At 63.4% G+C, this 25,747-nt stretch overlaps 4 protein-coding genes across 17 annotated transcripts; 2 read left to right on the forward strand and 2 right to left on the reverse strand.

Moving 5' to 3' along the window:
• MRPS2 (mitochondrial ribosomal protein S2) lies at positions 1-3,244 on the reverse strand. Its single transcript, XM_060413719.1, has 4 exons — positions 3,174-3,244; positions 2,989-3,084; positions 2,360-2,489; positions 1-1,039 (listed from the first exon to the last, which is right to left on the reverse strand). The coding sequence occupies exons 1-4, from the start codon at positions 3,220-3,222 to the stop codon at positions 439-441; spliced, it is 876 nt and encodes a 291-aa protein (XP_060269702.1). The 5' UTR covers positions 3,223-3,244; the 3' UTR covers positions 1-438.
• Positions 3,245-3,430: 186 nt separating this feature from the next.
• On the forward strand, positions 3,431-8,553 carry PIERCE1 (piercer of microtubule wall 1). 3 transcript variants are annotated; one of them, XM_042245428.2, is made up of 4 exons: positions 3,431-3,718; positions 4,164-4,365; positions 5,307-5,385; positions 5,695-8,553. In XM_042245428.2, the coding sequence occupies exons 1-4, from the start codon at positions 3,694-3,696 to the stop codon at positions 6,073-6,075; spliced, it is 687 nt and encodes a 228-aa protein (XP_042101362.1). In that variant the 5' UTR covers positions 3,431-3,693; the 3' UTR covers positions 6,076-8,553. The 3 variants fall into 3 exon arrangements, with proteins under 3 accessions (XP_042101362.1, XP_042101364.1, XP_042101363.1); XM_042245430.1 differs by having other exon boundaries at positions 8,156-8,553; XM_042245429.2 differs by having other exon boundaries at positions 4,201-4,365.
• Positions 8,554-13,200: 4,647 nt separating this feature from the next.
• Positions 13,201-21,728, reverse strand: PPP1R26 (protein phosphatase 1 regulatory subunit 26). 12 transcript variants are annotated; one of them, XM_027966116.2, is made up of 4 exons: positions 21,517-21,728; positions 20,040-20,117; positions 19,357-19,480; positions 13,201-18,547 (listed from the first exon to the last, which is right to left on the reverse strand). In XM_027966116.2, the coding sequence occupies exon 4, from the start codon at positions 18,112-18,114 to the stop codon at positions 14,611-14,613; it is 3,504 nt and encodes a 1,167-aa protein (XP_027821917.2). In that variant the 5' UTR covers positions 18,115-18,547; positions 19,357-19,480; positions 20,040-20,117; positions 21,517-21,728; the 3' UTR covers positions 13,201-14,610. The 12 variants fall into 12 exon arrangements, with proteins under 12 accessions (XP_027821917.2, XP_042101354.1, XP_042101351.1 ...); XM_042245420.1 differs by having other exon boundaries at positions 19,357-19,679; XM_042245417.1 differs by having other exon boundaries at positions 19,357-19,864.
• On the forward strand, positions 21,573-25,544 carry LOC105607199 (uncharacterized). The gene is made up of 4 exons (XM_042245431.2): positions 21,573-22,211; positions 23,233-23,443; positions 24,474-24,532; positions 24,616-25,544. Exons 2-4 carry the CDS (start codon positions 23,360-23,362, stop codon positions 25,100-25,102), a joined length of 630 nt encoding a protein of 209 aa, XP_042101365.1. The 5' UTR covers positions 21,573-22,211; positions 23,233-23,359; the 3' UTR covers positions 25,103-25,544.
• Positions 25,545-25,747: the final 203 nt, after the last annotated feature.

Genomic DNA, 25,747 nt, shown 5'->3' on the forward strand with positions numbered 1-25,747 from the left:
TGCAGGACCAGGGGCCCGGGGCCCACCCTGCCCGGATCCAAGCTTTATTTCTGCGGCAACCATGCTGTCTGCTTCGCTCAGCCTGGCCCAGCCCAGATGAGATCCTCTGCAGTGCTCACCCTGCAGCCTCACGTTACAAACCAGCCCCCGAAACCGGGAGGCCGCAGAGCAGCCCAACCCGGGTCGTGAGAAGAGTCGGCCTGCCGTGCGGACGTGCCTAACACAGGGGCCTGTCTCAGGGTGGACGCAAGGGCTTCACGCTCTGGGGACACAGTGTTTTCTGAGGGGTCCTTTGCGGACGGGCCCCTTGCCGGGTGAGCCCCCCAGGCGGGCTGCTGCTGAGCGTAGTTCCTAGCAGCAGGGGCCCAAAGCCTGGAAGGTCTAGAGGCGCTCCCAGCTCGGGACAGGCTGCTCCTTCCCGCCAGGAGGTTGGGCGGGTCAGGGGGAGTGGTCCACGCCCAGCCCGGCCTGCGCTCCCGGGGCAGTGGGGTCGGCTGGGGGGGGGCCCGGGGCGCCCTGCAACCGGTACAGGGCCTCGAGCTGCCGGCGCTTCTCCTTGGCCCGGGTGACCACCGTCTGGAAGAGCTGGCAGAAGAGCTGCACAGCCGGGGGCGAGTCGTCGTTGCCAGGGACGGGGTAGGTGATGAGGCAGGGGTTGCAGTTGGTGTCCACGATGCCCACGGTGGGGATGTTCATCTTTGCCGCATCCCTCACGGCCACGTGGGGCTCAAAGACGTTGTTGAGCGTGTGCAGGAAGATGATGAGGTCCGGCAGGCGGACCCGGGGGCCCAGCAGGAGGGGTGCGTTGGTCAGCAGGCCGCCCTTGAAGTAGCGCGTGTGGGCGTACTCACCGCAGCTCCGGGCCGTGCTCTCGATCAGGTGTGAGAACTGCCGGGCACGGCTCACGAACAGGATGATGCCCCCGCGGAAGGCCACGTGGGCCGTGAAGTTCAGGGCGAGCTGCAGGTGCGTGGCCGTCTGCTCCAGGTCAATGATGTCCTGGCCCAGGCGGCTCCCGAAGATGTACGGCTCCATGAACCTACCGGACGCGTGGCCCGCGTGAGCCGCCCGAGGCCACCTCCCACCGCCCTCGCTTGTCCTGCTCCCCACACCCCACCGCCCTGGGGCCGGTACCGTCTGCAGCCTTCCCCATGACACAGCGAGGACCCCACCCCAGGAGTGACCACCAGGGGCAGTCAGGGGGCTGGACCAACAGAGCAGGCTGGGCTGCAGGCTGTGTCCACGTCTCGGGCCAGAAGACTCTACTCTCTGAACCTGCACCTCGTCGCGTGGTGACCCTAACAGAAAGGACCCCACAGGGATGTCTGGACGCTCATAGGTGACATCCAGTGTCCCGCCCAGGGCTGCGTATGTGGCAGCCACCCTCGTTATTACGGCTTTACCACGGAGACCACCCAGGGCCGGGGGACCAGCAGGGCGGGGGCGCCGGCTGGAGCAGGAACCAGCCAGGCCTTGGAGGGAAATCCTGCAGCCCAGACCTGCGGGCCTGGCAGAGGGGCCGGGTGCCAGAGTGTGCCCTCGTGGTCCATCCCCTCCCACTCCGTTCACGTTCCTGCTCACTGCCATCTGGATTCTGTCCTCCTCACAGACGCCGCCAAGGGCCCACAGGCCCAGCGCCCTCAGTGCGGGAGACTTCTGGGAAGAACCCCCAGCAGCGCACCCTCTCACTTCCCGGCCCCGCCCCCAGACTCCGGGATGCCGGCACCGGGCTCCTGCGCAGGGCCGCCCCTGCCCTTCTGCCTCACATGCCCTCTGAAGGCCCTGGTGTGGCGCCCCTGGTCCAGGCTGCTTCCTCCGAGGGCACCTGTGTGACACTGTCCTGGGGTGGCCAAAGCGTCACCCGTTCGGGACCTAAGTTTCCAATGTGAAGAACGCAGACACCCGCTCTGCTCGGCTCCCCCCCTTCACCCCAGGCCCAGCCACTGCTGCGGCTCTGCCCAAGCAGCCACCGCCCCCACCCCTCCGCCCCCCAGTCCACTCTCAACCAGGCCCTCACAATGGCCACCTGAAAGGACGGCCAGTCACCGCTCCTCAGCCTGCCACTGGGATGTCCCTCCAAGGGGGTGGCCTTGCCAGCCCCCGTCCCATCGCCGGCTTACAGGACCTACAAGACCAGCCGGCCTGCCCCTGCGAGGACCATGAGCCCCACGGGAGGCTTGGGGGGAGAGAAGCAAGCTGATCGTGAGAATAAGCACCCATCCCTCCCGGAGACTCCACAATCCCATACGGAGGAAAAGGGGGGTACACACTCTGAAAACAAACTGGAGAGGGGGGCCTGGACCTCAAGGCAGGGGCCCAAGCGCTCTGGACGAGCCACAGCCACCAGGCCCACGCTCACCTGTGCCGACAGCCGGCCTTGTGGCCCAGGTGCACGCGGGCGTTGAAGAGACTTCGCACGGAAAACAGCTCCTTGACGTTAAAGAAGTCGGCGTGCTTGAGGGGCTCGCTCAGGATCCGGGCGCTGAGATCTGGGCGGGGAGGCGGAGAGCATGCAGGCCCCGGGTCCCGGCTCCCCCAGAGCCTGGGGCCTGCGGAGGGCGGCGGCAGATGCTGGGGGGACCCGGGGCCTTCTGCGCAGGCTCGGGGCGGGAGACCGGATCTGACCATGGCTTCGCTCCCGGGTAAACCCGGCCAGGTCCCCAGTCGGCGAAGAGGCAGCCGGCTGATGTCTGTGTCTGCGGCCCCCGTGGTCCCGCCGGCCGCCCGCAGAAACTCCCTCAAGGCAGCAGCTCGGGGCCGGCCGGCCTCGGCCCGCCTCGGTGGCGGGGCGGGGACTCGGAGGCCGCGGCAGCGCGTGGGGCTCTCCCTCCCGGACCCGCAGCCCCTCCCGGGGCCCGCGCCCCCCGGCCCGCACGAAGACCCAGGGCGCCCGCACCCCCGGGGCCGCACGAAGACCCAGGGCGCCCGCACCCCCGGGGCCGCACGAAGACCCAGGGCGCCCGACCCCCGGGCCGAGGGCCCCCTTACCGCTGCCGCGCTCGGGCTCGCGGGCGGCGGCGGGCGCGGCGCTCCCCAGCGTCCTGCCTCTCGGCGCGGCCCGGCTTTGGGGCGCCGCCCGGACACCTGCGCAGACAGCGGACTCAGAGCGCGCCCGCGCCCCCCGCCCCGCCCCGGAGGGGCGCCCGCCGCGCGCGCCACCCCGGGCCCCTCACCCGCTCCGAGCAGCCGCGGCAGCACCGCGCCGGGCGCCATGGCGCGCATCCGGGCGGACGGCCTCGGGGACGGGCGCAGGGAGGACGCACGCACGCACGCACGCACGCACGCACGACGGGCCCGGCGGCGCGGCCGCACGAGCGGCTCCTCCTCCCGCCGGGGCCCGCGCCGCCCCCGCCGCAGCGCCGCCCGCAGGCCCGGAGGTGCCACTGCGCCGCCGCCGCCGCCCCGTCCGGAAGCCCGGCGCGCCCCCGCCGGCCGCCCCGAGCCCGAGCGCGCGGTCCCCGGGGAGCCGTACCCCAGGCCCGCCCGGGCGGAACCGCAGGGAGGGCGTGGCGGCCAGGGCCCGTGGTCCGGTCGGGCGCGGGGCCTGGGGGCCCGTCTCCCCGCCCCGTCCCCCGTCCCGGCGTCCTCGCCCCCTCCCTGCACGGGGCCGGGCGGCCGAGGAGCCCCACGCTGCCCCGCGGTACCCGCCGGGCAGGGGGGCCGCGCTCCCGCCCGGCCAGTTCTTCCAGCAATATGTGGCTTAGAAGGGCTCCATCAGGTTAGTCCAGTGTGCGGTCCAGCCTCAGACCCAGGGTACCGCCGAGTCTGCAGGCGGAGTGGCGAGGTCACGGCGCAGCCCTGCCGCGCGGTGGGCGCCGGGTCCCCGCCGCAGAGCGGCCTCGGAGCACCGAGCCCCACTGGTGATCCTGGGCCGGGGTCTTCGGTGCCCCGAGCCCCGCCCCGCGTTTGGGGAAACGTGGCGTGCGTTCGCGCCGGTGGCTTCAGAGCACAGGGGCCTCCGCACTGCGGCCCCAGCAAGTGACCCCTATTCTCGCAGGCAGTCCAGGGCCTCGGGGCTTGCCAAGGAAGCTTCTAGAACTAGGACTTCTGCCCAACCCGCCGGCGGTGGCGGGGGGTGGGTGGCTCCCGCCCGGGGGTCGCGGCGCCTTTAAGGGCCCCGCCCGTGCATGGGGGGGGGCGGGCGGGCCGTCGCTTAGTAACAGGACGCCGCGCCGCCGCCCGCGCCTTCTGTGCCCCCAGAGCGCGGGGCAACCGAGGCGGGATGTCGGAGGAGGACCCCCAAGCGTGCGCGGAGCCAGAGGAACCCAAGGCCGGGCCCCCGCCGGAGAAAACCAGCGACTGCTACCGCGTGAGCGAGGACCTGCCGGCCAGGTTCAACAACCCGGCCTGGTTTCGGGGCTACAGGTGAGCACCCGGGAGTCCGCTGAGGGTCTGCCTTGCGTGCAAGGAGGAAAGACCAGTGCTCCTGGTCCGGCGGGCGGCCAGGTGCCCAGCTGGGCCTGCCTCGGCTCAGCCCACAGGCCCCAGCCTGACCCCCGAGTCAAAAGCCGGGTCAGCGGTTCACCATCACAGGAGCGGGGAGGTGCAGGTGGAGGCAGCGGGCCTCCCGCCCGGGCGCTGGGCGGGGCGTGCCGGGGTTGGGGGAGGGGATCGTGGCCACACGCCTAGGGCGAGGCCAGCCTGCTGTCCTGTCCGAGAGGGGAGGGCCGGTCCGCTGGAGACGCGCGGACGACGCGCCCATCACCGGGCTGCCGAGGGGCGCGCGCCCTGCGGGCTCTAAGGCGCAGGCTGCGTGCCTTTCTTGACCCCCACCTAGTTCCTCTACAAGCCCCCGGGATCGGCTCAGCTGGGAAATGAAGCTGGGAGATAGAAGGATACGCTCTTGCCCATAGTTAGTAAGAGGCAGAGCTGGGGTGTGGGAACCCACAGTCCCTCGCTGACGCTGCTGTACCACTAGCTGAGATCAGGGCCGGAGACAGCAGGAACATTTTCTCCTGGAGGCTCAGAAGTGGAGGGGCGCCCCGCCCCCCAGGTCTGGAGGCTGAGTCACAGATCCCAACTTCCACACCCCCCCAGGAAATGACAGCGTGGGACCAGGGCTTGCTGGGGCTGAGGGCCAGCACTTTCCACGTGGGGGTTCTTTATGGCTTTGACAGAGGTCAGCAGAGGGGTCAAGGGAGGCTGAATGAACCTGCCAGGAAGGCCAGCCCTGAACCCCACAGGAGCCCGGGTCTACGGCTGCATTGTGTGCCTACAAAGCTCTGTCAACCTAATACGGTAAAGCTGTGGCTTGGGCAGACTTAGAACAAATGAGTGGAAAATAAAGTGTTCTTTTCATCTGCCAGGACCAAGGAGCCCCCCTCAGTGTACAGGACCAGTAACCAAGTTTATGGTAGCAGAGCCCCCACTGTGCATGAGATGCCGGTAAGGAGGAAGCAAGGAAAGGCTCTGGAGGGGGGTGCGTGGGTGTGTACGGGGTGTGTGTGTGTGTCCGGAGTTCCAGCATCACAAATGGAAAGGGGTTACCTCACATCTCTTTGGAACAGGACATGAACGTAGCAAACAGTTTTTAAAGGTTGGGAAAGGGGCCTGGTAGGCTTGCTTGTGTGTATACGCTTGCTCAGTTGTGTCCAGCTCTTTGGGACCCCATTGACTGTAGCCTGCCAGGCTCTTCTGTCCTCGGAATTTTGCTTGCAAGAATACACTGGAGCGGGTTGTCATTTCCTCCTCCAGGGGATCTTTCCAACCCAGAGATCCAGCCCGGGTCTTCTGCGTCTCCTGCCAGCCTCCCTGAGGACTGGCCCCATCCACTCCTACGAGGAGCCAGCTCTTGTAGGCAGTAGGTTTGGGCAAATGAATGAAGGACTGCTTCCATTTTGGAGATTAACCTGCGACCCTAGGAGGCAGCACTGGGTGGTGAAAGCTCAGGTTCCAAAAGGACTGTGGTCTCTGCGCCTTTGGGGAAGCGGAGTCCTTTCTGATCGACTTCACATGGCGGGGGCCTCCTCGAGTCCTCCAACGGCCCTGCTGCGTCCAGGAGAAGGGCCGGTGTGCTGGTGTGAGTCATCCGTGGGGACCCCAGTCGGTGGACCACCTGGTTTTCTTCCAAAATAGCCCTCATTTTTTAAGACGCGTTGTGGATCATGTATTTGCCTTAGACTCTGCCGGACCCTTGTTGCTGCATGGGCTTTCCTCTGGCGGCGGCGAGCGGGGGCTGCTCATGGCGGCGGCCCCTCTCCGTGCGGAGCACGGGCTCTAGACACAGGCTCAGTGGTTGCGGGTCACGGGCTCACTTGCTCTGAAGCGTGTGGGGTCTTTCTGGACCAGAGCGTGAACCCGTGTCTCCTGCACTGGCAGGCGGATTCTCTACCGCTGAGCCCCGAGACGGTCCTCATTTAAAAAGAGCTGGACGATCACTTCTTTACTTGTCTTGCGTGAGGGAGTACAGCTCTTAGCAGAAAAGAGATTGTTTACCTAGAGAGTTTCCAGAGCACTAAAGATCATGCTCCCAAACCAAGGGATCAGGTGTTTCCGCGCAAAAGACCGCCGTGCTCACTAACACGAGCCCAGATGTTCTGCTTTCGTGCAAAGGCCATGTGCTGGTCTTATGAGGCAGAGGCAGTGGGCCGTGAAGCACGGGGTTCTCCCGAGGCAGGTTTAGAAGGCGCTTTTCCTGCTCGTTGTCGACCTGCTTTATCAGGAGCCTGGTTTCCAGTTTCCGGCCTGAGTGTGGCTGCTGGACTCGTCGAGCAGGACTGTTTCCTCCCCGTGTGGGAACAGAAAATAAAAATGCGTGTTTTGCGCTTTAAAACATATACGGAAGGAAACTGTCCTTCCTGACACTAACGGTGGATGCGTGTCACTCCTTATCCATTTGTTAGAGCCCAGAACGCACAGCTCGGAAAGTGGACCTGAGCGTGTGCTGCTGACTTGGTTAATGAGAACCCGCCCACACTGGATCGGTCACCCTGCACGCTCTGCGCTGTGAGACACGCACACACACCACGGCAGCTGCGTGTGTGCTGCGGGGGCCGAGAGGGAACTGCTGCTCTGAGAAATGACTGCACTGGGAGTGCCCTGGAGGCCTGGTGGTTGGGAGTCCGCGCTTCCCTTGCCGGGGTCGAAGGTTTGATCCCTGTCCAAATCCTGGCAAGCTGCACGGCATGGCCCGTAAACCTCCAAAAACCAACAAAGCAAAAGAAAACACAAAACACCAACACACACACACACACACACACACACACACACACACACACACACACAAAACAGACAAAACATCTGAAAACCCTCCAAAATACACCGAAGGCCATTTTTCTTTGCATTTGCTTCCTGTCGAGGAGACAGAATATCAGGTGGCCTTCTTGACACAGGGGACTCTAGAACAGGTCACCTGTCCCACAGCGGTCCAGGCCCCTTCTGTAGAGACGCCCAGGTCACCTGGCGACGCTGGGTTGCTGAAAGGACCGCCACCCCCGGGTGCCCGCACACACCAGCAGCCCCCCGTGTCCTCACGGCAGCCCTGCCCCATGAGGGCAGCCCCTCCCGAGCCCCCTCGGCGGGTGGGGTGGGGCCCTCAGAATGGTTCTGAGGTTCCGCAAAAGGTTCTGATTCCCTGTCAAGGCCGAAACCTATTCACGCCACTTCTTTTCCGCAGAAAGCTCAGGCTCAGAGAGGCCCGGTGACTTGCCGTAGTTACGCAGAAGCAGAGCTGGGCACGGCTTCGGCCTGACCCCCTGTAACCAGACCCAGATGGCACTGCCTCGCCGGCTGTTAGAGCCCGCGTATCCGTGGAGGGAGGCGCCTTCCGTCAGGACCCCCGGCACTAGGCGTGAACCGGGGCGGTGCTGGCGGTTCAGCCGCTCAGTCGTGTCCGACTCTTGCGCCCCCATGGATTGCAGCCCGCCGGGCAAGGGCACGAGTGAGTCGCCATTTCCTCCTCCAGGGGATCCTCCCGGCCCAGGGGTCGAACCTGGGTCTCCTTCATCGCAGGCAGATCCTTTACCGACCGAGTCACCTGCGAAGTCCAAGGGTAGACGAGGCCGTTCCGCACGCCCGCCCCTCGGCCTCTCTGTTTTCTGGCTTTAGGAATAGCATTTTCTCACAGATGCTGATTTTTACTCCAAAGGTGCCTGGTGACCGATTGCTCGAGTGTTATCCCGCGTAACTAACCCCAGTGTCCCCTTCTCACTTCCAGAAGGTGTTTTATCCAAATTCGTATAAGTTTTCTAGACAAGTTGCAGTGGGTGGAATGTTCCAGAACAACACTCTCAACGTCTACATGGAGAAGAGCATCGTGACGGGTCCTGACAACTACATCACCTCCTTCGACCGGCTCAACTTCCACCGCAGCTACAGGGTCTGCAGGCCGTCCTTCTGCGACTGAGGGGCCTCCCGGCTCCTCCGGCCGCTGTCTGCCCTAGTTCTTGATGGTTCGCCCAGGTGTAAAGGGACGTGTTTTACCACTTTTCCCCAAAACACTTTTCCTCTCTAGATAAGCAGGCAAACGGGGCAGCGGTGCTCTGCTTTCTCTGTTTTACACCTGAGATGATCAAGATGGCTTGACTTTCCATTAAAACTCTTGCCACGGCGTCAGTCCCTGACTCATCTGTAATCTGGGCGCAGGGCGCTGGGTGTTCCGAGACCCCGAGCTCGGCCTGGAGGCTGGGAAGGCCTGCAGCGCTCCACCTGTGTCTTAATCTGGACGCATCTTTGTTTTTAGCCTCATGACAGATTGTGGGGGTTTTCTGTTGTCAAGTAGCCTGCTGGGCCGCAGGGGGAGGGTTGGATCCCTTGCCCTGGGTATGACAAGAGCTGGTGAGGGAGCAGGGGTGCTCCGGAGTGGGGAAGGCTCCAGGCAGGACCGGGGGAGCCCAGGCCAGGCTCGGAGTGACCCCGAGCACTCCCTGCACCCTGAGCACTCCCTGCTGAGCACTCCTTGCTGAGCACTCCCTGCACCCCGAGCACTCCCTGCACCCTGAGCACTCCTTGCTGAGCACTCCCTGCACCCTGAGCACTCCTTGCTGAGCACTCCCTGCACCCTGAGCACTCCTTGCACCCTGAGCACTCCCTGCACCCTGAGCACTCCCTGGCCACAAACAAGGCCCAGGTGGAGGCAGAAAGAAGGCTGGCAAGTGCCGCGCGTTGCTGAGGGGCGATGTGTGCGAGGGGGCTCCCTGCTTGTGTTCATCCGGGGAAGGCCGTTGGGTGTGATAAACATGGGGCTTCCCAGGTGGGGCTCTATGGTGAAAACATCCTGCCAAAGCGGGAGGTGTGAGAGACGCGGGTTTGATCCCTGTGTCGGGAATACCCGCAGGAGGAGAAAAAGGATCCTTGCTTGAGAAACCCCGCGGACGGGAACCTGGCAGGCGATGGTCCATGGGGCTGCAGAGTCGGACACGACTGAGCCTCTGAGCAGTGGCTGCGTGAAGTGGACCCCTGTCTCTATGTGGTTACTTCTCAGCCAACACTCGATGATTTAGACTGTCCTCAGCGTTCTCGGGGGCTTCCCTGGCGGTCCACTGGTTAAGAGTCCCCCTTGCAGTGCAGGGGCTCGGGTTCCATCTGGTGTGCCCCAACCTGGAGCCCACACACCAGAATCAGAGGCTCTGCGAACAACCCCGCCAGAACCAAGACCTGAAGCAGCCACATAGCTAAACATGAAAACCATTTTCTCCGACGGGATGTGTGTGCCAGACATCGATCTCGCTTCCCTTATGACCCCCGGCTGCAGGACACCTGGGAGGCGTTGGGACCGGAGAGACGAGATGGTTAGAGACTGTCGACGCTGCTTGTTTACCGGGGTTTTTATCCAAAGAGAGTTTTTACTCACGTGTTAATTTGGGAGGAAATGAAATACCATGGCCGGTTAGCTCTTCATTAAACACTTTGTGAAGCAAAAGTAAACATTTCAGCAACATCCTTAAGGTTCCGTTTGCGAGAGACGTGGTTTCTAGAGAAAACCAGTCCCTTTAACAGAAGTGATACAAAGCTGAGGCTGGAGCCAGGATCTGCTGATAGATCAAATCCTTTTCATTCGCTGGAAAACCAGCACAGGCTCCAGGCATCAAACTGAAAATGCATGTTTCACAGCTTGTCACTAAAAACACCAAAATACTCAGAATGCGTCTGCATTCTACCCTCTATTGAGATACAGAAGGGAGGATAAACAAGGACGCGTTATCAGCCCAGTTTTGAAACTCGACAGAAGAGAGCACTGGCCGGAAACGCGGAGTCCTCAGGGCGGCCGTGGCTGTCAAGCCCCAGGACCGTCTGCCCCGCAGCCTTGGCTGAGCAGTGCACTCGGGGCGGGACAGCGTGTGATGGTCAGGGCCCAGGCTGGGCCCATAAGTCAAGCCGATGCCCACAAACACAGCAGGTGCTGAGTGCTCGGGTGAGCTTCAGCGAGTTAGTTCCGGCTTCAGGATCAGGCAGTGAAGCGCTTTCAGTACCCCTCATAGCCTGCCACCAGTGTTTCTGTGCCAGTTGCTAATGAGTTAATGGGAAGTTAGACTCTTGCACGTTGAATAAATGGAAAGTGGACGACAGAAATACCTTCTGTATCACACGTGCACCCGTCTTCCTGAGAAGTCACCCGCCGCCTCTGGCGCAGGCTCCCAGTCCCCACGCCCTCCTGGGGCCGGGCCCCTGCGGATACCCGTCGGCCACGCGTGTCCACCTGTCCGCTGTCTCACGGTCTTCAGAGGGCTTCGACGGCGTCGCCGCGGCAAGTCTTACTCCACATCCCTCTATGGGCGGGGAATTAGGGTCCAGAGGGGCTGCCCTGTGGCAGGCCCTGGGCCCCCGCTTTGGTGGTGGAGGGGGGCCTGGAGGGACAAGGTCATCGGCGTCCCACCCCATAGACCCGCCCTGACTTCTCAGTGTTTGCACGAGTCCCCCAGGAACTCCAGTGATTCTCATGGAATTTATCCTTTCAGTCACTCAGTCGTGTCCGACTCTGCGACCACGGGCCGTACTGCAATCTCTATGTGCGGGGGGAGGGAGGAGAGTTTGGATCGACAGCCTGATCTTTCGGCACAAGACGGTGCCTTCAGCGCGGGGTAATAGCACACAGAACGGCTCCGTGAAAAATGGGGAGAAAATCACACCCATCAGTCTTCTGACCACCGCGCTGAGATCTTTCAAAATCTTAAATCCAATCAGAGCAGTTACGGGAAAGGCGATCGAAACACTCAGGGTAACAAACACCAGTTTCCACTGATTATTATGTTAAACGCACGGCCATAGAGAAGCCCTGTCTCCACTCACGAGACCTGCGCCCGGCCGCTCTGCTCCTCTCTTAAATGAGACGTTGACAGCTTCACAGCACTTTTCTCGTCGCTTAGTTTAGCTGCTGAGTCGGCCTAAAACTAGGAACTCCTTACTCCAGAGGTGTGTTTTCATATTTCCCTATTTTTCTTCAGTGATATTTCACCTTTTATTTAGTTAATTAGAATAAATGGTTTCAAATACATAGTAAAATGTGTTGATGTTGGGAAGACAAATCCCTCTGTCCAGTACACAAAACACCAGAGATCTCAAAGATTCAAAACAGAAATAATGTATTTCCCTCCCCGGCAGCCTGGTACTGACCTGGAGGTGGTCTGCAGACAGCGAGGGTGGGATTTGTTGCTGTTTCTCCGTGTCAACACCGGCCCTAAAGTTAATTTTGAGGAAGGGGTGGGATCAAGGTGGCAGTGCTTTTTATATGAGCAAAGTGCTGTTATTTAAACTGAGTATCTGGGGCGTCCCTGGCAGTCTCGTGGTGAAGAACCTGCCTGCCACTGCAGGGCACAAGTCGGATCCCTGGTTCAGGAGGATCCCACACGCCACGGAGCATCTAAGCCCAAGAACTGCAGTGACTGAGCCGGAGCGCCTGGAGCCCGGCGCCACGGCCGGAGAGGCCACCGCACTGAGGATCCCGAGCTCTGCGACCAAGGGGAGACCCCGCTCGCCCCCACCGGAGAAGCCCGTGTGCAGCAAGGGAGACCCGGCAGAGCCGAAACGACAACAGTGATGAGAAAGAGCAGCCAAACTCAGCGCCAGGGTGAGCCTGCTGACAGCTCGGATTCTCAAAGACCCCGTCCTCTGTGGACACGCAGGTGGTGAACGTCAGGCGCTCGCCCCCAGGGCTCTCCCCGCCTCCCACCCCATCCCTGCTGCTAGGGCTTCTGCCGTGGGGTGGGGTCTCCCCCCGTCCTTGGCGTTAAGGGGAGTGAACATGTGGCCGCAGCGTGCAGCTGGGCAGCGAGAGGGGCCCCCGTATTCAGTCATTCCTCTCTGGCTGTGCCGGGTCTCCCTTGCCCTGCAGGCTTTCCTCCAGCTGCAGCGCGCGGGCGCCGCCCTCTCCTTGCTGCGCGTGTGGCTCCTCTTGCTGAGCACCGGCCCTAGGGCGCTCTAGGCTTCAGTCGTTCCGGTTCCCAGGCTCCAGAGCTCAGGCTCAGTAGCTGTGGAATCCGGGCTTAGTTGCTCCGGACCCCCCCAGAGCAGGGAGTGGGTCCGTGTCCCCCACACTGGCAGGCCCTCCTCGGCAGGCCTCGGGGCTTTCGGCTTGCTCTGGCCACACGCCCTCCCCAGCCTCTTCCTGCGGGTGGGGGTGCGTCGGCCGCCCGGAGCTCTGTGACCCTTGGACGCGAGGCGGGGCCAGGACCAGTGGAGGGGCTGGACTGCGGCTGCGGATGAAGCCGTGCTCCCGCCGCCCCCACTGCGGCTCCCCTCCTGAAAGAAGCTGACTGGTTTGGGCCGTGCTGGGCCCACGTGGCTGTGTGCGGGCTTTCTCGAGCTGTACGCGCGGGCTCCAGCCCGTGTCCTCTGCTCTGGCAGGCGGGCTCCAACAGGCAAGTGCCACTCCAGCCCCTTTGCGGACAGGCTGCAGGGCACCTCCCACCCTGGCCCCAGGGTGCACCAGTGTTGACCATGTTGGGGGGCGGCAAGTGGGAAAACAAAAGCTTTTATGCATTCTGGTTTGCGGGCAATCTCGGGATGGGCCCACGCTATCAGGGTTATGTCCAGGTCGTGAAAACCAGGCATGCCTGCAGTGCCCGGGGAGCAGCCAGAACAGGGGTGGGGAGGCTGAGGGGGAGGAAGGTGGGAAGGGTCTGGGGGGCGGCGATGGGGCCAGGAGCAGAGAGGTGCCCGCGGCTGTCCTCGATGGCAAGGGTGGAAGCCTGGCAGGTCCCAGACGCTGGGTCCTCACGTCAACATCCTGCAAAGGCCACTCCGCACAGGACAGACCACATCAACTGAGGTGTGAGCAGTGCTTGATTTATTAGCATTAAAAAACCCAGTTCATATATACAAAACAAACTGATTTCTGTTGTCAAGTGTTAAAAGCACTCCTTTAAAATTAAATACAGCTTAAAGCATGGGTTAATGAGTTGGTTTCCTGGGAAGCACTTCAGTGAATGAATATTTGCCAACGGAAACATCAGACTCACACCACGTGGGCACCAGGGGGTCACGGGATCCACAGGGCTGTTCATCACAGCGTCAACCCCGGACACTGTAGGTGCCGCACACGTCCCCAGTGGGTATTCCCGCTAAGACCCAGGGCGGGGGCACGACCTGTGAAAATTCACTGGCACGTTAGAGTAACGACCAACGTCAGCGGCAACTTAAACCTCGCGCCAGGCCCGCCGCAGCTGCACCGATGAGCTGTGACGCCCGGGGTGGTCGGTGAAGGTTCGCTGGACAATGGTGTGTGAACGTCCATGCTCGGCCGTGGGCCCCGCGGCAGCTGAGCAGCAGAAGGCACAGGGAACCAGGCTGGTCCCAGCTGTGCGCGGCACCGTCAGGCACCGAGAACACGGGGTGGACGGGCGCCCCGGCCCGCTGCTGGAGCCCACCCCCAGCCCGCCCAGCCCCCGCCCCCGGCGGGCTTGGTCCTCAGGACTCCGGGCACCAGCCGCTCTGTGGGCACCGATGAGGATGAGGACAGTGGACACACACGGGCTGGCTGAGACCATCTGGAGCTGTGACTGAACGTGAAGGATGGCAGCTTCCGCATAAAAAGGGGTTTACTGAGCTGGTGGACTTGTGTCAGAACTGAGGAGGCCTGGACACTCAGCAACAGAGGCTCCAGGTGTGAACGGCTGGCCGGCGGTCTCCCTGGGGGCCTCGGTGTGCGCCCCGGGGGGCTGGTTTGCTCGCCGGCCTTTGTGCTTAGAAACGCTTTTCTGCTTGAGGACCCCGGCGGACCTCTGCGGGGGAGGCGGGGGCTCTTTCACTTGAGGAGTGCTGCCCGCAGCGCCCTGACAGGGACGGCCGGGGCGTCTGGTGAGTCTCGGGCAGGGCTCTGGTGGCTGCCTTCCCAGGGCTGGCACTGCGGTCGCAGCAGGCCACGTCCACCAGCGGTCGGCCCTGAGCACGGGGATGCGCGGAACCGGGTCTGCTCATCCAAGACTTGTGCGGAGCCCACGGAAAACCGCTGCGAGGAATGCCCTGCAGGATCCAACAGCGGCGTTCACCCAAAATAGTTTTTACAGCACTTTAAATAATTTACAAAAAAGGCTACAAAAATCATATTTACCAGGACACATCTGTTAAATAAAAACACGGTTTCACGTTAGTGTACACATGTACAGGCCGCACAGGGACCCCCAGGGCCCCTGTTCCACCAGGACCGTGGCTGCAGGGCCCGCACGCACGCGGCGCTCACAGCTGCAGCACTGGGCCCTGGACCGCGGGCCCGCTGCCCTCCTCCACCGACGTGTCGCTGAGCTCGCTGGCGTCGCTGCCCAAGGCCTCCGGCTCCTCCTCGTCTCTGTCCAGCCCCCTGCGCCCAAACCGCAGGTCCAGGACACCCTCTTCTGGCCCCGAGCCCCTCCTGTCGGACAGGCCGAGCCCTGCCCGGGGCTTCCTACAAGGCCAGCGGCTGCTTTCCTTCACCAGCAGGCGCGGGCTTCCAAACACCGGGCTGCAGGTGGCCTGGGCCTCCCGGAAGGCCGAGAAGGACGGGCCCTGCAGCGGCAGGCCCAGACCAGGGCTGAAGAGGCCGGTCTGCTTGGCGCCCCAAGGCACGCTCTTCCCGAAATGGAATAGCTGCGTGGAGAGCAGCGGCGAGAAGCCGGCAAAGGGCAGGCCCCTCCGGGGGTCTGTGGCGAGGCTGGGTGAGCCCCGGGCCTGGCCCCCTGGCCCCTTCTCCTTCTGGCCGCCAAGGCCCCCTCTCCACGCAGCCACGTCCCTGCCTTCCGGGCCCAGTACCCAGGTGCTCTGCAGCCGGCTCTGGGGGGTGAGGTCAGGCCAGGGGAGGGTGAGGCCGGCCCGGGGTGCCCCGTCCCGCTGGGAGCCCAGGGTCTGTGCCAGCGAGCCTCGGCCCTCTGCCCGGGCGCCAGCCTCTACGCGGCTAGGGAGCTGGCCGAACGTGCCCTCCCCTGTAACCCCGTCGGGCCCCCTGGGGCCCGGGTCTCTGGGGGCACAGATGTTTCTCCTTGGAGCCGGCGCCCCTTTGGCAGGGGCAGGCCCGCTGGTGCTTCTGGGTGGCGCCAACTCGCACCGGGCCAAGGTGGCCGGGGGACAGGGCTGCTCAGGGTGCAGGCTGCTCCCCCCGCCTGGAGCAAGGGCTGTTCCTGGCCCCCGGGGTCCCTCGGCCCCCAGCAGCGGGGCCCCCCTGACCCTCTGGCTCCTCGTGCACGTGCCAGGCTGGGCAGCAGGGCCATGGGGCAATGCTTTCCTGCCCGGGAGCTCTGGCCTGGCCCCAGTCAGTGTTCCCAGGGCGGCTGGGCCCCCTCCTGGAATTTCTGATCCGCTCATGGACTCCTTGGCCTTTTCGGCCAAAAACTTCCTGATCTCCAGCTCGATGCTGTCGTCGCTGTCCACGGAGCTGCTCTCATCAGACAGGGAGCTGGGGCTTTCGGTGGCACCAGGAGGCTCGCGGGCTGCCGACTCCCTGGAGAACGGGCCACCGGGCGCAGCCTTGCCCCGGGTCCAGGGTGCTGAGGGGCCCGAGGGCGCGTCCTCTGGCCCTGAGCCGTCCGCCTTCGCCCTTGCTGTTTCCCGGCAGGGGACGTGCAGGGGTCTCCCCGGGCTCTCCCTGCCGTCCCTTCTGGACTTGGAGAGACAGCTTTTCAGCAGATGGGGGCTTCGGTCTCTCCAGTCTTTCTGGAAGCCCCCCAGTTTGTCCAGGAACTGTGTCTCCGTGGTGCTAAAACGGACCCTCTTCTTGCAGCCAGCCCGGGGGTCCCTGCACCGCTTCCGGAGCCGCCGCTTGGAGCGCAGCAGGTCCTTGATGGCCGTGTCCAGGTCCTCGTCGCTATCCAGCGAGCTGCTCTTCTCCTCGGAGCTCGCCTGTCTGTCCCCGTGCCTCCCCTCGGCCGTCTGCCCGGGGCCAGGTGGTGCGGCTCCCAGTGAGTCCGGGGCCCCGAGCTCATCGCCCGGCCCGCCCGTCTTGAAGGGGAGAGGCTGGCTTCGGCTCTCGCTCTCCCTCCTGGGGGCCTCGGGGGCTCGCCCCTGGCCAGGCTGCACCCGGCCCTGGCCGCGCTCGGCGTCCTGGGCATCCTGCGTCTCGGCCGTGTCCCTGGGCCGCCTGGGCGTGCAGGGCGTCCTGCTGCGCCTCCTCCTGCAGCCTGGGGACGGGTCTGGAGTGTCAGGGGCTGGGGCGCTGAGGCTGGGCGGTGGCGGGCTGTGGGCGGGCCGGGCGCAGGTCTCCGTGTGGGGCAGCGGGCCCCCCGACTGCGCCTTCAGGGCCAGGAACGTCCGGATCTCCCGCTCGATGCTGTCATCACTGTCCACGGCGCTGGTGTCGCTGTCGGGGCCCTGGCGCAGCGGGCTGGTGGGTGCGGGCCTTTCCCCACCGTCCACGGGGGCTGGCAGGATGGTCTTGGAGATGTCCAGGATGGCCTCGGCACACATCAGCTCGGCAGACGTGTCTGCCCGGCGTGGGGACCCGTCCAGGCCCAGGCTCTCAGCAGCCACGCTCCCCGGAGGCACGGGAGCCGTGGTTTCCCTGGGGGGCCTGGGCGGGTGCTCAGGGTCTGGGCTGCCCGGGCCGAGGTCCGTAGCCTTGGGGGCCGCTGGCTTCTTCTTGCCGGGGGTTTTGCTGTGGGCCTCGGGCCAGGGCCCCCTCAGGCTGTGGGGCCCCTTCTCCTCCGTGGGCAGGGGCCCCTGCTGGCCCCGGGCCTCCCTCCGCTGCTCCCGCTGGTATAGCCGGATGGCCTCCTCGATGCCGTCGTCGCTGCTCGAGTCAGGCTCCTCATGCACCAGGGCGGCGCTCCGTGGCCGCCTGCCCTTCCGCGTGGAGCCCGCGCCCCTGCGGACCCCACCTTTACCCGGCGCGGCCTCTGCAGGGGGCCCCGCAGTGGCAGCAGCAGGTGGCTCGGTGGCGACCTTGCACCTGAGGCCTCTGGGCAGTGCGGTGGCCTTCGAGGACCTGGGCAGCTTCCGGAAGACGAGCTCCTTGCCGGCGCCCGGCAGGTCCTGCTGCGGTGCCCTCAGTGGCGGCTCTCCGCCAGGCCTGCAGGTGGTTCTGGCCAGGCTGTCACTGGGGTCTGCCTTTCTGCTGGCAGCGAGGCCACCTTTCTGGGTCTCGTGCAGCCTCTTCTCGCTCAGGAACTGTTCGATCTCCGCCTGGATGCTCTGCTCGAAGGAGTCATCGCTGCTCACGCTGAGCGGGGAGGCGGAGCCCCGGACAGGGCCGGGGCCAGCTGCAGGGTCTGGGGGACACGGGGTGGCTGGGGCGCCGCTCAGAGGTGGCTCTGGTCTGCACCGACGGGCTGCGTCCCCGGCTGCAGGCGGTGGGGCGGCCCCGCTCTTGGCCCTCAGGTACTCCTGGATGGCTTCCTCGATGTCCCGGTCCACCGAGTCGTCGCTGTCCGAATCTGGCACCAGGGGCCCGAGGCTGGAGGCCTCCTCCTCCCGCTTGGGGTCAAGACCCACAGCAAGACCACAGGCCGCAAAGGCGGGGCTGGCAGCCAGCAGGGCACCCCGGCCCCTCTCTGCCCTCTGGCTTCCCGGCCGGGCATGCTCGCCACTCATGCCCAGGGCTGCCTTGTCGCCCTGAAGCCTGCTGATGGCCATCTGCACCTGGGCGCTCGCCGCCGCTCTCGAGCTGCCCTCTCTGGGCTCTGAGAAGCATCGGGGAAACCTACAGCTCCCGGGCGGGCCGAAGGCCTCCCACGCGGACCGCAGGGCCAGCACAGGAGGCGCGTTCATGAGAAACATCCTAGCGGGCGGCGCGCAGAGGTGGGGCTTTGCTTCTCTGCCCGCTTCACATCCTGCGGGGGGGCACGCCGGGCGGGCGCCCCGGGTCAGGTCGCACGGGAGCCACGGGCCTGGCGAAGGTCCGGCCGGCCGTGGGCCCCCGGGCCTCAGCTTCCTCGGCTGTACGGGGCGGGTGGCCGAGGAGACTCATGAGAAAACGCTTCCAAGCCCCCTGGGCCGAGCTCGTGGAAGCTGACGCGGGTGTCCTTCCATCATCCCCCCGACCATCTTCTCCGGTGAAGGAGCAGAGGCGGAGTTTACCTTCCGAAGTCGTCAAGAGGGGGTGACGGGACGAAGGCGCAAAGCTTCTGGCCGGGTGGAACTGCCGACTAGTGGGAGTCAGGCTCAGCGACACATCACGGGTTCGTTGGCTCTTGACACAAACTAGCAGCTCCTGAAAAGAGAAGTTACGAGATGTGAGCACCTAAGCGCCTTTGGAGAGTTATGGACACAAAAGCCTTTCTACTGGAGAAGCCTGGATGTGTGTTTGCCAGATGATCTCAGGGGACCGTACGGCTATTTGCATGTAATTAGCACAGACACTGCCCCAAACAGTCACGTGCCCTTCCTCACGCTGTGTGGCTTCTCTGCTTTCTGAATCTCAGTCCAAGCATGGCTGGGCTGGCAGAACCGCTGGGCTGCCCTTGGGAACACAGTGCGGACTTGCTCCCAGAGGCCTTGGCGGTCTGGGACCACCACCATGGCGGGCACATGGAGCAGGCTGTACACAGAGGATTAGCAAGACGCAAGATACACCACCACTATCAGTTCTGAACACGTCTCTCCGACCTCTCCTGACCCCCCCCAAACTGGAACGCACAGTGACCGAGAGTCAAGAGGAGAGCTTGGCAGCGCTCCTGGAAGCAGGGAAATTGAGTTCCAACCCCAAACAGTGCCGGGCAAGGCTGTCGCTGCCTGGGAGCCTGGGGGTGGGGGTGGCCGGAAGTGGCCTGGGTGTTTGCTTTGCTCCCTGCAGCTCCTTCTCCCGGAGGAGCTTCCTTCCTGACGAGCACAGAGTCCTGTGTTTACACACCACAGTCCTTTCCAAGAAAGCCTGGCCCGGCCACCTAGGCACAGGCGTGCCCAAACAGGTGTGACGAGCAATTAACCAGAGGGCGTGACCAATTCAGAAGGAAGTCCTTTGCTACGGATATTTATGCTCAAAAAGTGAGACTTCAACGTCAAAGACTTTGCTGCAATTACCTGTGTGTGATTCCTTCAAGTCCAGGTTCAGTGTAACGTCTGCAGAACAGTTCAAGGACTGGGTCTTCATCTCCCTACGTGTACTCTGTAGCGTCTTGGGCCCACTTTTTAAAAAGACTTTTGACTGTCAGGATTAAAAAGAATCAGAGACTTAATTCAGAGGCTGAAACTATCGCTGGTAAATGTTTTGGGGGAAAGAAAGTGCATTAATTTAAGGGCTCGAAATTCAATTTTGGAAGAACTTACCCTGAGGCCAAATACAGTTAACCACAATAGTTCCAACTGCCCTGAGCCATCGGTCTGATGTACCAGGACATGCATAGCTGGGGACGTGAGAAGCCACTTCTAAGTCCTCAGATGGAGCCCCACCACAGCAGGTGGTCTTTCCCGCAACACCACCCTCCGAGGAGATCCCCCGCTAAGGACAGTGGGAGCCGGCAACGCCGAGGGGGAGGGCTCTTCCACTGGGCTGTGTCCACCTCACTGCCCTGGTATTATTCAAGCTGCCCTGGTAAAATAACAGCGTACAAGACATTCCCAGAGGCCTTCTCGAGAGTCTAGACCAGGAATGTTTACTTGCTGAACAGCACTGCCGTCTGAAGAAGCGCCTGGGGACGGATCCCAGTGACTTCTACTCCAGGCAACAGACAGCACGGGAGGGAACGCTCCTCTCTGCTCCTCACCTTGACTGTGGTCACTGCTTCGAAATGCGGTCTCCAGCTCGGACTCCCAGGGAGTGGTTTTCTGAACTGTCAGATTATCTAGCCCAAGAATGAGGTTAAAAATTCAGAGGGTGTCTCCAGCGACAGCTTGGCTTGTGGCTTTAAAACAATGGGCTACATAAGATGAATCATTCTGGAAAACCCCCTCAACTGTACTTTGGGGGACTGCGGGCTGAAGCCAGGGGGCTCCCACTTTTGTCAGACTGCTAGCCTGCACCCCAAGATCCCTGGAACCAGGTCTGGAGGGTGACTGTGGGGGCCCCAAAGCCGCGTGGTGCCAGAGTCTGAACCGTGCTGGGGGCCCTGGACCTCTCTCTCTAGACAGACACCTCCTGTCTCCAGGAGGGCTGCTGCTGCTGCTAAGTGGCTTCCGTCGTGTCCGACTCTGCAACCCCAGAGACGGCAGCCCACCAGGCTCCGCCATCCCTGGGATTCTCCAGGCAAGAACACTGGAGTGGGTTGCCATTTCCTTCTCCACTCCAGGAGAGCAGAACCTCACTAATGCTTATCCCTGGACAAGCCTGGTTCCCTGCATGGATGCCCAGCACAGCCCTGGGTTCCCCACAGTGCTGTGCACCCCTGGCTGACCCCCTGGGGTAGGGAGCTGAGGGTCAGGGTTACAAAGCCCAGGAGGGCCTCTCCGGATTGCTGGCCTGAAGTGGGTGTGGGCTGGAATTTCGGCCGGGCTTGCCAGAAGGCGAGGCTTGACAACACAGCAAGGACGGCTCCAAGCAAAGCTGCAGGGCCGCTGTCTGTGGCTGGAGGGCCGCAGGCAAGGAGAGACCCTCGGCTGGCCCTGCCCGCCCTTTGCTCCCGGCCTAGGGGCGCTCACCCCCAGCGCGGCCTCTGCCAGGAGGCATCCCTGTAACCGGAGCAGCGACCCGGTCCTCCAGCAGGGAGGGGTTGGGCTGCGCCCCGGCTTTATATTCTGGGCTCCGTGGTTTGGGGGCGAGGGGCTGGCCGGGAAGCCGGGGCGGGGGAGGGGACCCTCCCGGAAGCTGCGTGGGGCGGGACGCGGGGCGCGATCTCTGCGGGAGGGCTGAGCGCGGGACGCCCTCCCCGCCGCCGGCCCTCACCTGGCCTCACCTGGGCCCCGCGCCCGGCCGGCTTCGAGGAACGCGGGCGCGCGCCGACGGGGGCCCGGGCCAGGAGCTGCCTCTGGGGCCGCGGTGACTAGCCGGCGCCCGGCCGAGTCCACGCCGCCCGCGGCGGCCCCTTCCCCGGCGGCCCGGCGCCGCGGAGCGGCCTGCGCGCCCGCCCTCCGGCCCGGCCCCCGCCGCGCACTCGGCCCTGCGCCGGCCCCCAGCCCTCGCCCGCGTCGGCCCCGGGGCGGCGGCGGGGTCCCGGGCCGAGGGGCGGGCTGCGGGCGCCGGGGGCGCGCGGGCGGGCGGGGCGCGCGCAGGGCGGGGCGGCCCCGGAGCCCCATCCCCGGACCTACCGGCGGCGGCGGGGCGGCGGCGGCCGCGCTCCGGAAGCCGTGCCCGGTGGCTGGGCATCATGGGAATGGCACGGCCGAGTTCCGGGGGAGGCGCGCGGCCCGGCCGGACCCCCGCCCGGCGAGCGCGCGCCCACCTGCCGGCCGCGCCGCGGAGGAGCCGCGGGAGCCGCGCGCCGCCCCCGCGCCCGCCCGGCGCCCGCGCCCGGCGCCCCGCGCCCCGCGCCGGCCCCGCCCGGAGGCGGCCCGCGCCTCGGGAGACGCCCCCCGCCTCCCGGCTCCGGCCGGGCCCCGGAGGGCGCCGGGGCGCTCGGAGTGAGCAGCCGGCTTGAGGTCTGACCCCCGCCCGCTCCCGGCCAGAGGCGGGGCCCTCCGGCGCTGCGGGGCCCCTCTCCCCGGGGGCCGCCAGCTGCTGGGCGCTGAGTCGGCGGCCGGGTCGGCAGACACCGCCCTGCCGCCGCGGTCCCGGGGCGGGGGACGTGCAGGCCGGGAGGGCGTGGGCCCCCGCCGGGCGCGCGGACGGGCTGCTTTGCGGCTGGTGGTCTTCCTGTGGTCAGCGCGGTGACCGGAAACTCCTGCCCGGCCCGGCGCCGCCGTGTGCCGAGCCCCGTGCCCCCTCCTCCTCCGCGCTGGCGGAGGGGGTTCCTCGAGTCTGCACAGAGCTCCAGTCTGGCCCCCCCGGGAAGCCGCCGGCCCCTGTGCGTCCCCTCACCCGCTCCCCGCTCCCCTGCCAGCACCCCGGGCTCTGGGCTGCGCGTCCAGCCTTCTCTCCAGGAAAGCTGCCCAGGCCTCCAGCTGCCTTTGCCAAATGCCGCTGTGTGTGCTTGGTGCTTCACCTCCACCTTCGGGAGAAGGAACAGGGGCCGCGGATGGATAAGCAGCTCCCCAGGGGCGAGAGTGCTGCTGCAGGGAAGCTGGGTGGCAGGGGTCAGGCCTGCTGTGCAGTGGAAGCCCAGGGCCAGAGCAGCAGAGGGCGGGGCAGGGCAGGGCCCACCTAGCACTCAGGGTCTCTGAGCGCCTGAGCCTGCCGGGCTGGCCTTGGGGAGGCCGGGTGGAGGCTGGGGTACCCCGGGCCTGGCTGCATGGGCGTCGCTGCAGGAGAAAGCCTGTTAAGACACACCTGACGTTTGGGGAGGGGGAGGGAGCGCTGTCATCTAGGACCCCCCCCCCCCCCCAAGCAGCAAGGCAGGTGGCCTCTGGTCCTCGCTGACTGTGTGGCCCTGAAGTTCTCTCCCGGTTTGTGTGATTTTTCTAACAGCTCAGAGATCTTCACTCAAGGCCTGGGGTGTCCCACTGCCCCTCAGGGACCTGGGGCAGGTGTGGCGGGCTCTGACCCGTGCGAGGGGCACATCGAAAGGAAGGCAGACACTGTGCTTCTGTGCCCCCCGTGCCAGCCTCCGGGCCCCGACCTAGACATCTCTCGGGGTGAACTGGGGTTTTGTTTCCTGTCTACAAAGTACTAGAAACTGGACAGGAGAAAATAAATCAGAGGCTTTATTCCTACAGGGATGAGAAGGGGGCTGTTTCTTATCTGCCTGGGGAATTTGGGGCCAAGTGTCAAGAAACCCATGAGAACACTGAATTAATTCTTCAGTAAATTGTTTAATAAACACTGTCTTCCCATTAGGAGAGTAATACTTCTTTATCACCGAAAGTTTGGAAAAGTATCTAATGAGCCAGAACTAGGGACTCCACATAACTTGGCTTGGGTTTTCACAGGTTTAACTCGTGCCGTGATGAACATCTTTGCCAATTTGTCCCTGGAAGCCGCCGGCTCAGTTTTCCCAAGAGTAAATTCCTAGAAGAGACACTGCCGGGCCAAGGACTGGGATGTATTTTGGCCAAAATGCCCTCCGGAAAGGCCCGGCTGAGTACCGTCTGCCCTGTGGGGCTGGCTCCTGTCCTCTGTTCGCCTCTGGCAATCTCACAGGTAGAACGAGCCTTTCCACTTGGAGCTTAATCTCTCTACCTCCTGGTGGTGCAGAACATCTTTTTATTTTACTGTTGGCCATTTGGAAAATTGCCTGTGTGTTCTGTGTGCACTTTTAAATACTTTTCTGTTGGGGCACCTGTCCCTTTCTTGCCCAGAGCTTTCCTCATCAAGGACTGAGCCCATCTCCGTCACGTTTATTCTGTCATCTTTGTCCTTTTTCTTTGAACTTTGGGTTTAGCTTTTGGCTTGTTGTGTTGGTGACGCTTGAGTTTTCAATTTGTGTAGCCAAACCTGTCAAGTTGCTTTTATGGTTTCCAGGGCGGCTATTACCTAACCCTGAGGTTTCCTAACCCGTTTGCCAATTTAATGGCTAAACTTACAAATAAGAACTACTGAATACCTGCAGGGGTGTGAATTACAGATTCCTGTGGCCAGCAGAAGCCCAAGATGTGACGGGTAATAAACAAACTCTGGAAGGGGAGAGGCTTTCTTCGCTTCTTGTTCGAAGCCACCAACCTTCAGATATCTGTGTATGCACGCAGATCTGTGCACAGGAGCACAGGCGCGCGTGTGGACGCACAGTGCACATGTGCACGCGTTTGCACTGAACTTTTAGGAAGCTCTGTCTCCTGCGTGGTGGTAGGTCATCATTGGAGGAAGGGCACTGGTCGTATCGAAACTCTCCTATTGTAAGAGGTGCCGACCTTGGTGTTTAGTTCCCCAGTCAGGCTGCTCACTGCGGGTTCAGGGTCTCCTGGGATCAGCCTCCAGGCCACCTTCCCCTGGTTCCTGCAATGGACCCACCTGGCACCGTGAAGTGGGCTCCCTTCCCCAGGGCAGGGGTCCCCCACGCATCTCTGCTCAGCCTAGTCCGACGTTTCTAGAAGGATAGCCGGCAGCTCTGCTGTCCCGCGGGTGGGTGAGTGGGGGGAGCAGGGGCTGGGGCGGTGGCCGGGCTTCTGGTCGGGCTCCGGGGCCCCTCGTGGTCGCTGCTGGCCTCTGACCCCGCGCTTGTCCTCCTGTCAAGGGGAGCAGGGAGTTCTTAGAGGCCGTCTCTGTTATTCTCCGCACGGAGGTGACCTCCAGGTAGGCAGCTGGGCTCCCGGGGCCGAGGTTGGTGCCAGTGGCGGAAGCCGGACGCCCCCTTACTTGTCTGTTTTCCCTAAAAGAGTGAAGAGTGCCTTCACGATGAGAGAAACTCAAATGAGGAGGCACGGGCCCCCGCCCCACACCAGGAGCTCTGACGGCCCCTGGGATACAGCACTCCAGGCAGCTGGTGTGAGGATGAGGGGTGTGTCCTCGACACGTGGGAAACGTGAGGCTCGCTGGTCCCGCTCCAGGACTGTCCCGCGGTTGCGGCCACAGTCCATGCGGGTGAATCGCCGCAAAGACGATCCTTCATTTAGCAAAGCACCCCTCTTCCGGCTGTTAGGAGGGGTGGGGTCAGTGACCGCACTGTGCCTGGAGTCTCTGCTGGAGAGGACGAGGCGGGGCTGCGTGGAGCCCAGGCGGGCTCTTCCCGTGGGGCGGCCTGCCAGCAGAAGAGATGACGGAGTGGCGTCTCACCTCGGGACGCGCCAGCCACCCTTAGCAGCAGGGCCTCTGCGGAGAGGCCCCGGGCAGGGGCTGGCCGGGGTGCTGCGGGCTTCCTGCTGACCTCTTCCTACTATTCCAGCTTTGACCGTGGGCATTGCTTTCGTACATACAAAGACCAACTCGTAACGTATGGAATGGAGCTATGTGAAAGTTCATGCGTGTAAGCGCAGCCACACACACACACCCCACCCAGACCAGGTCCATGTGATAACTCTGCCCACTCAATTCAGCCTTGGAAAGTATTTCTGTAAAACTGTTTTAAAATCACTCACCTCGAGAGTCTGGGACTGACGTCTGTACACTAAATAGGTAACCAGTGAGCACCTGCTGTGCAGCTCAGGCAACTCTGCTCTGTGACCTCAGTGGGAAGGAAATCCGGAAAAGAGCGGCCTGTGCACACAAACAGCTGATTCACTTTGCCGTGTGGCAGAAACTGGCGCGACATTGTAAGCAACTAAATGCCAATAAAAGTCAATAAAAAGGTCTCCTGCCTCAGAAACGACTTTTACTCAGTGTGTTTCTTGAGTGCCAGATTTTTTAGAGTTTTCCCGGTGTGATTTTCACCCAATTTATTATTTACCATCGTAGTGACCAACTTGACTTTAAGGTCATCCGTTTATAAGGCAGCTAAACTAGGCAGAAATTAGGCCCTTGAGGGCACAGTGTTTGTCCCAAATGGAATGAAGACATGTTACCTCCAATTTA

This window comes from Ovis aries, chromosome 3 (genome assembly GCF_016772045.2).
Source record: "Ovis aries strain OAR_USU_Benz2616 breed Rambouillet chromosome 3, ARS-UI_Ramb_v3.0, whole genome shotgun sequence".
Classification (NCBI taxonomy): domain Eukaryota; kingdom Metazoa; phylum Chordata; class Mammalia; order Artiodactyla; family Bovidae; genus Ovis; species Ovis aries.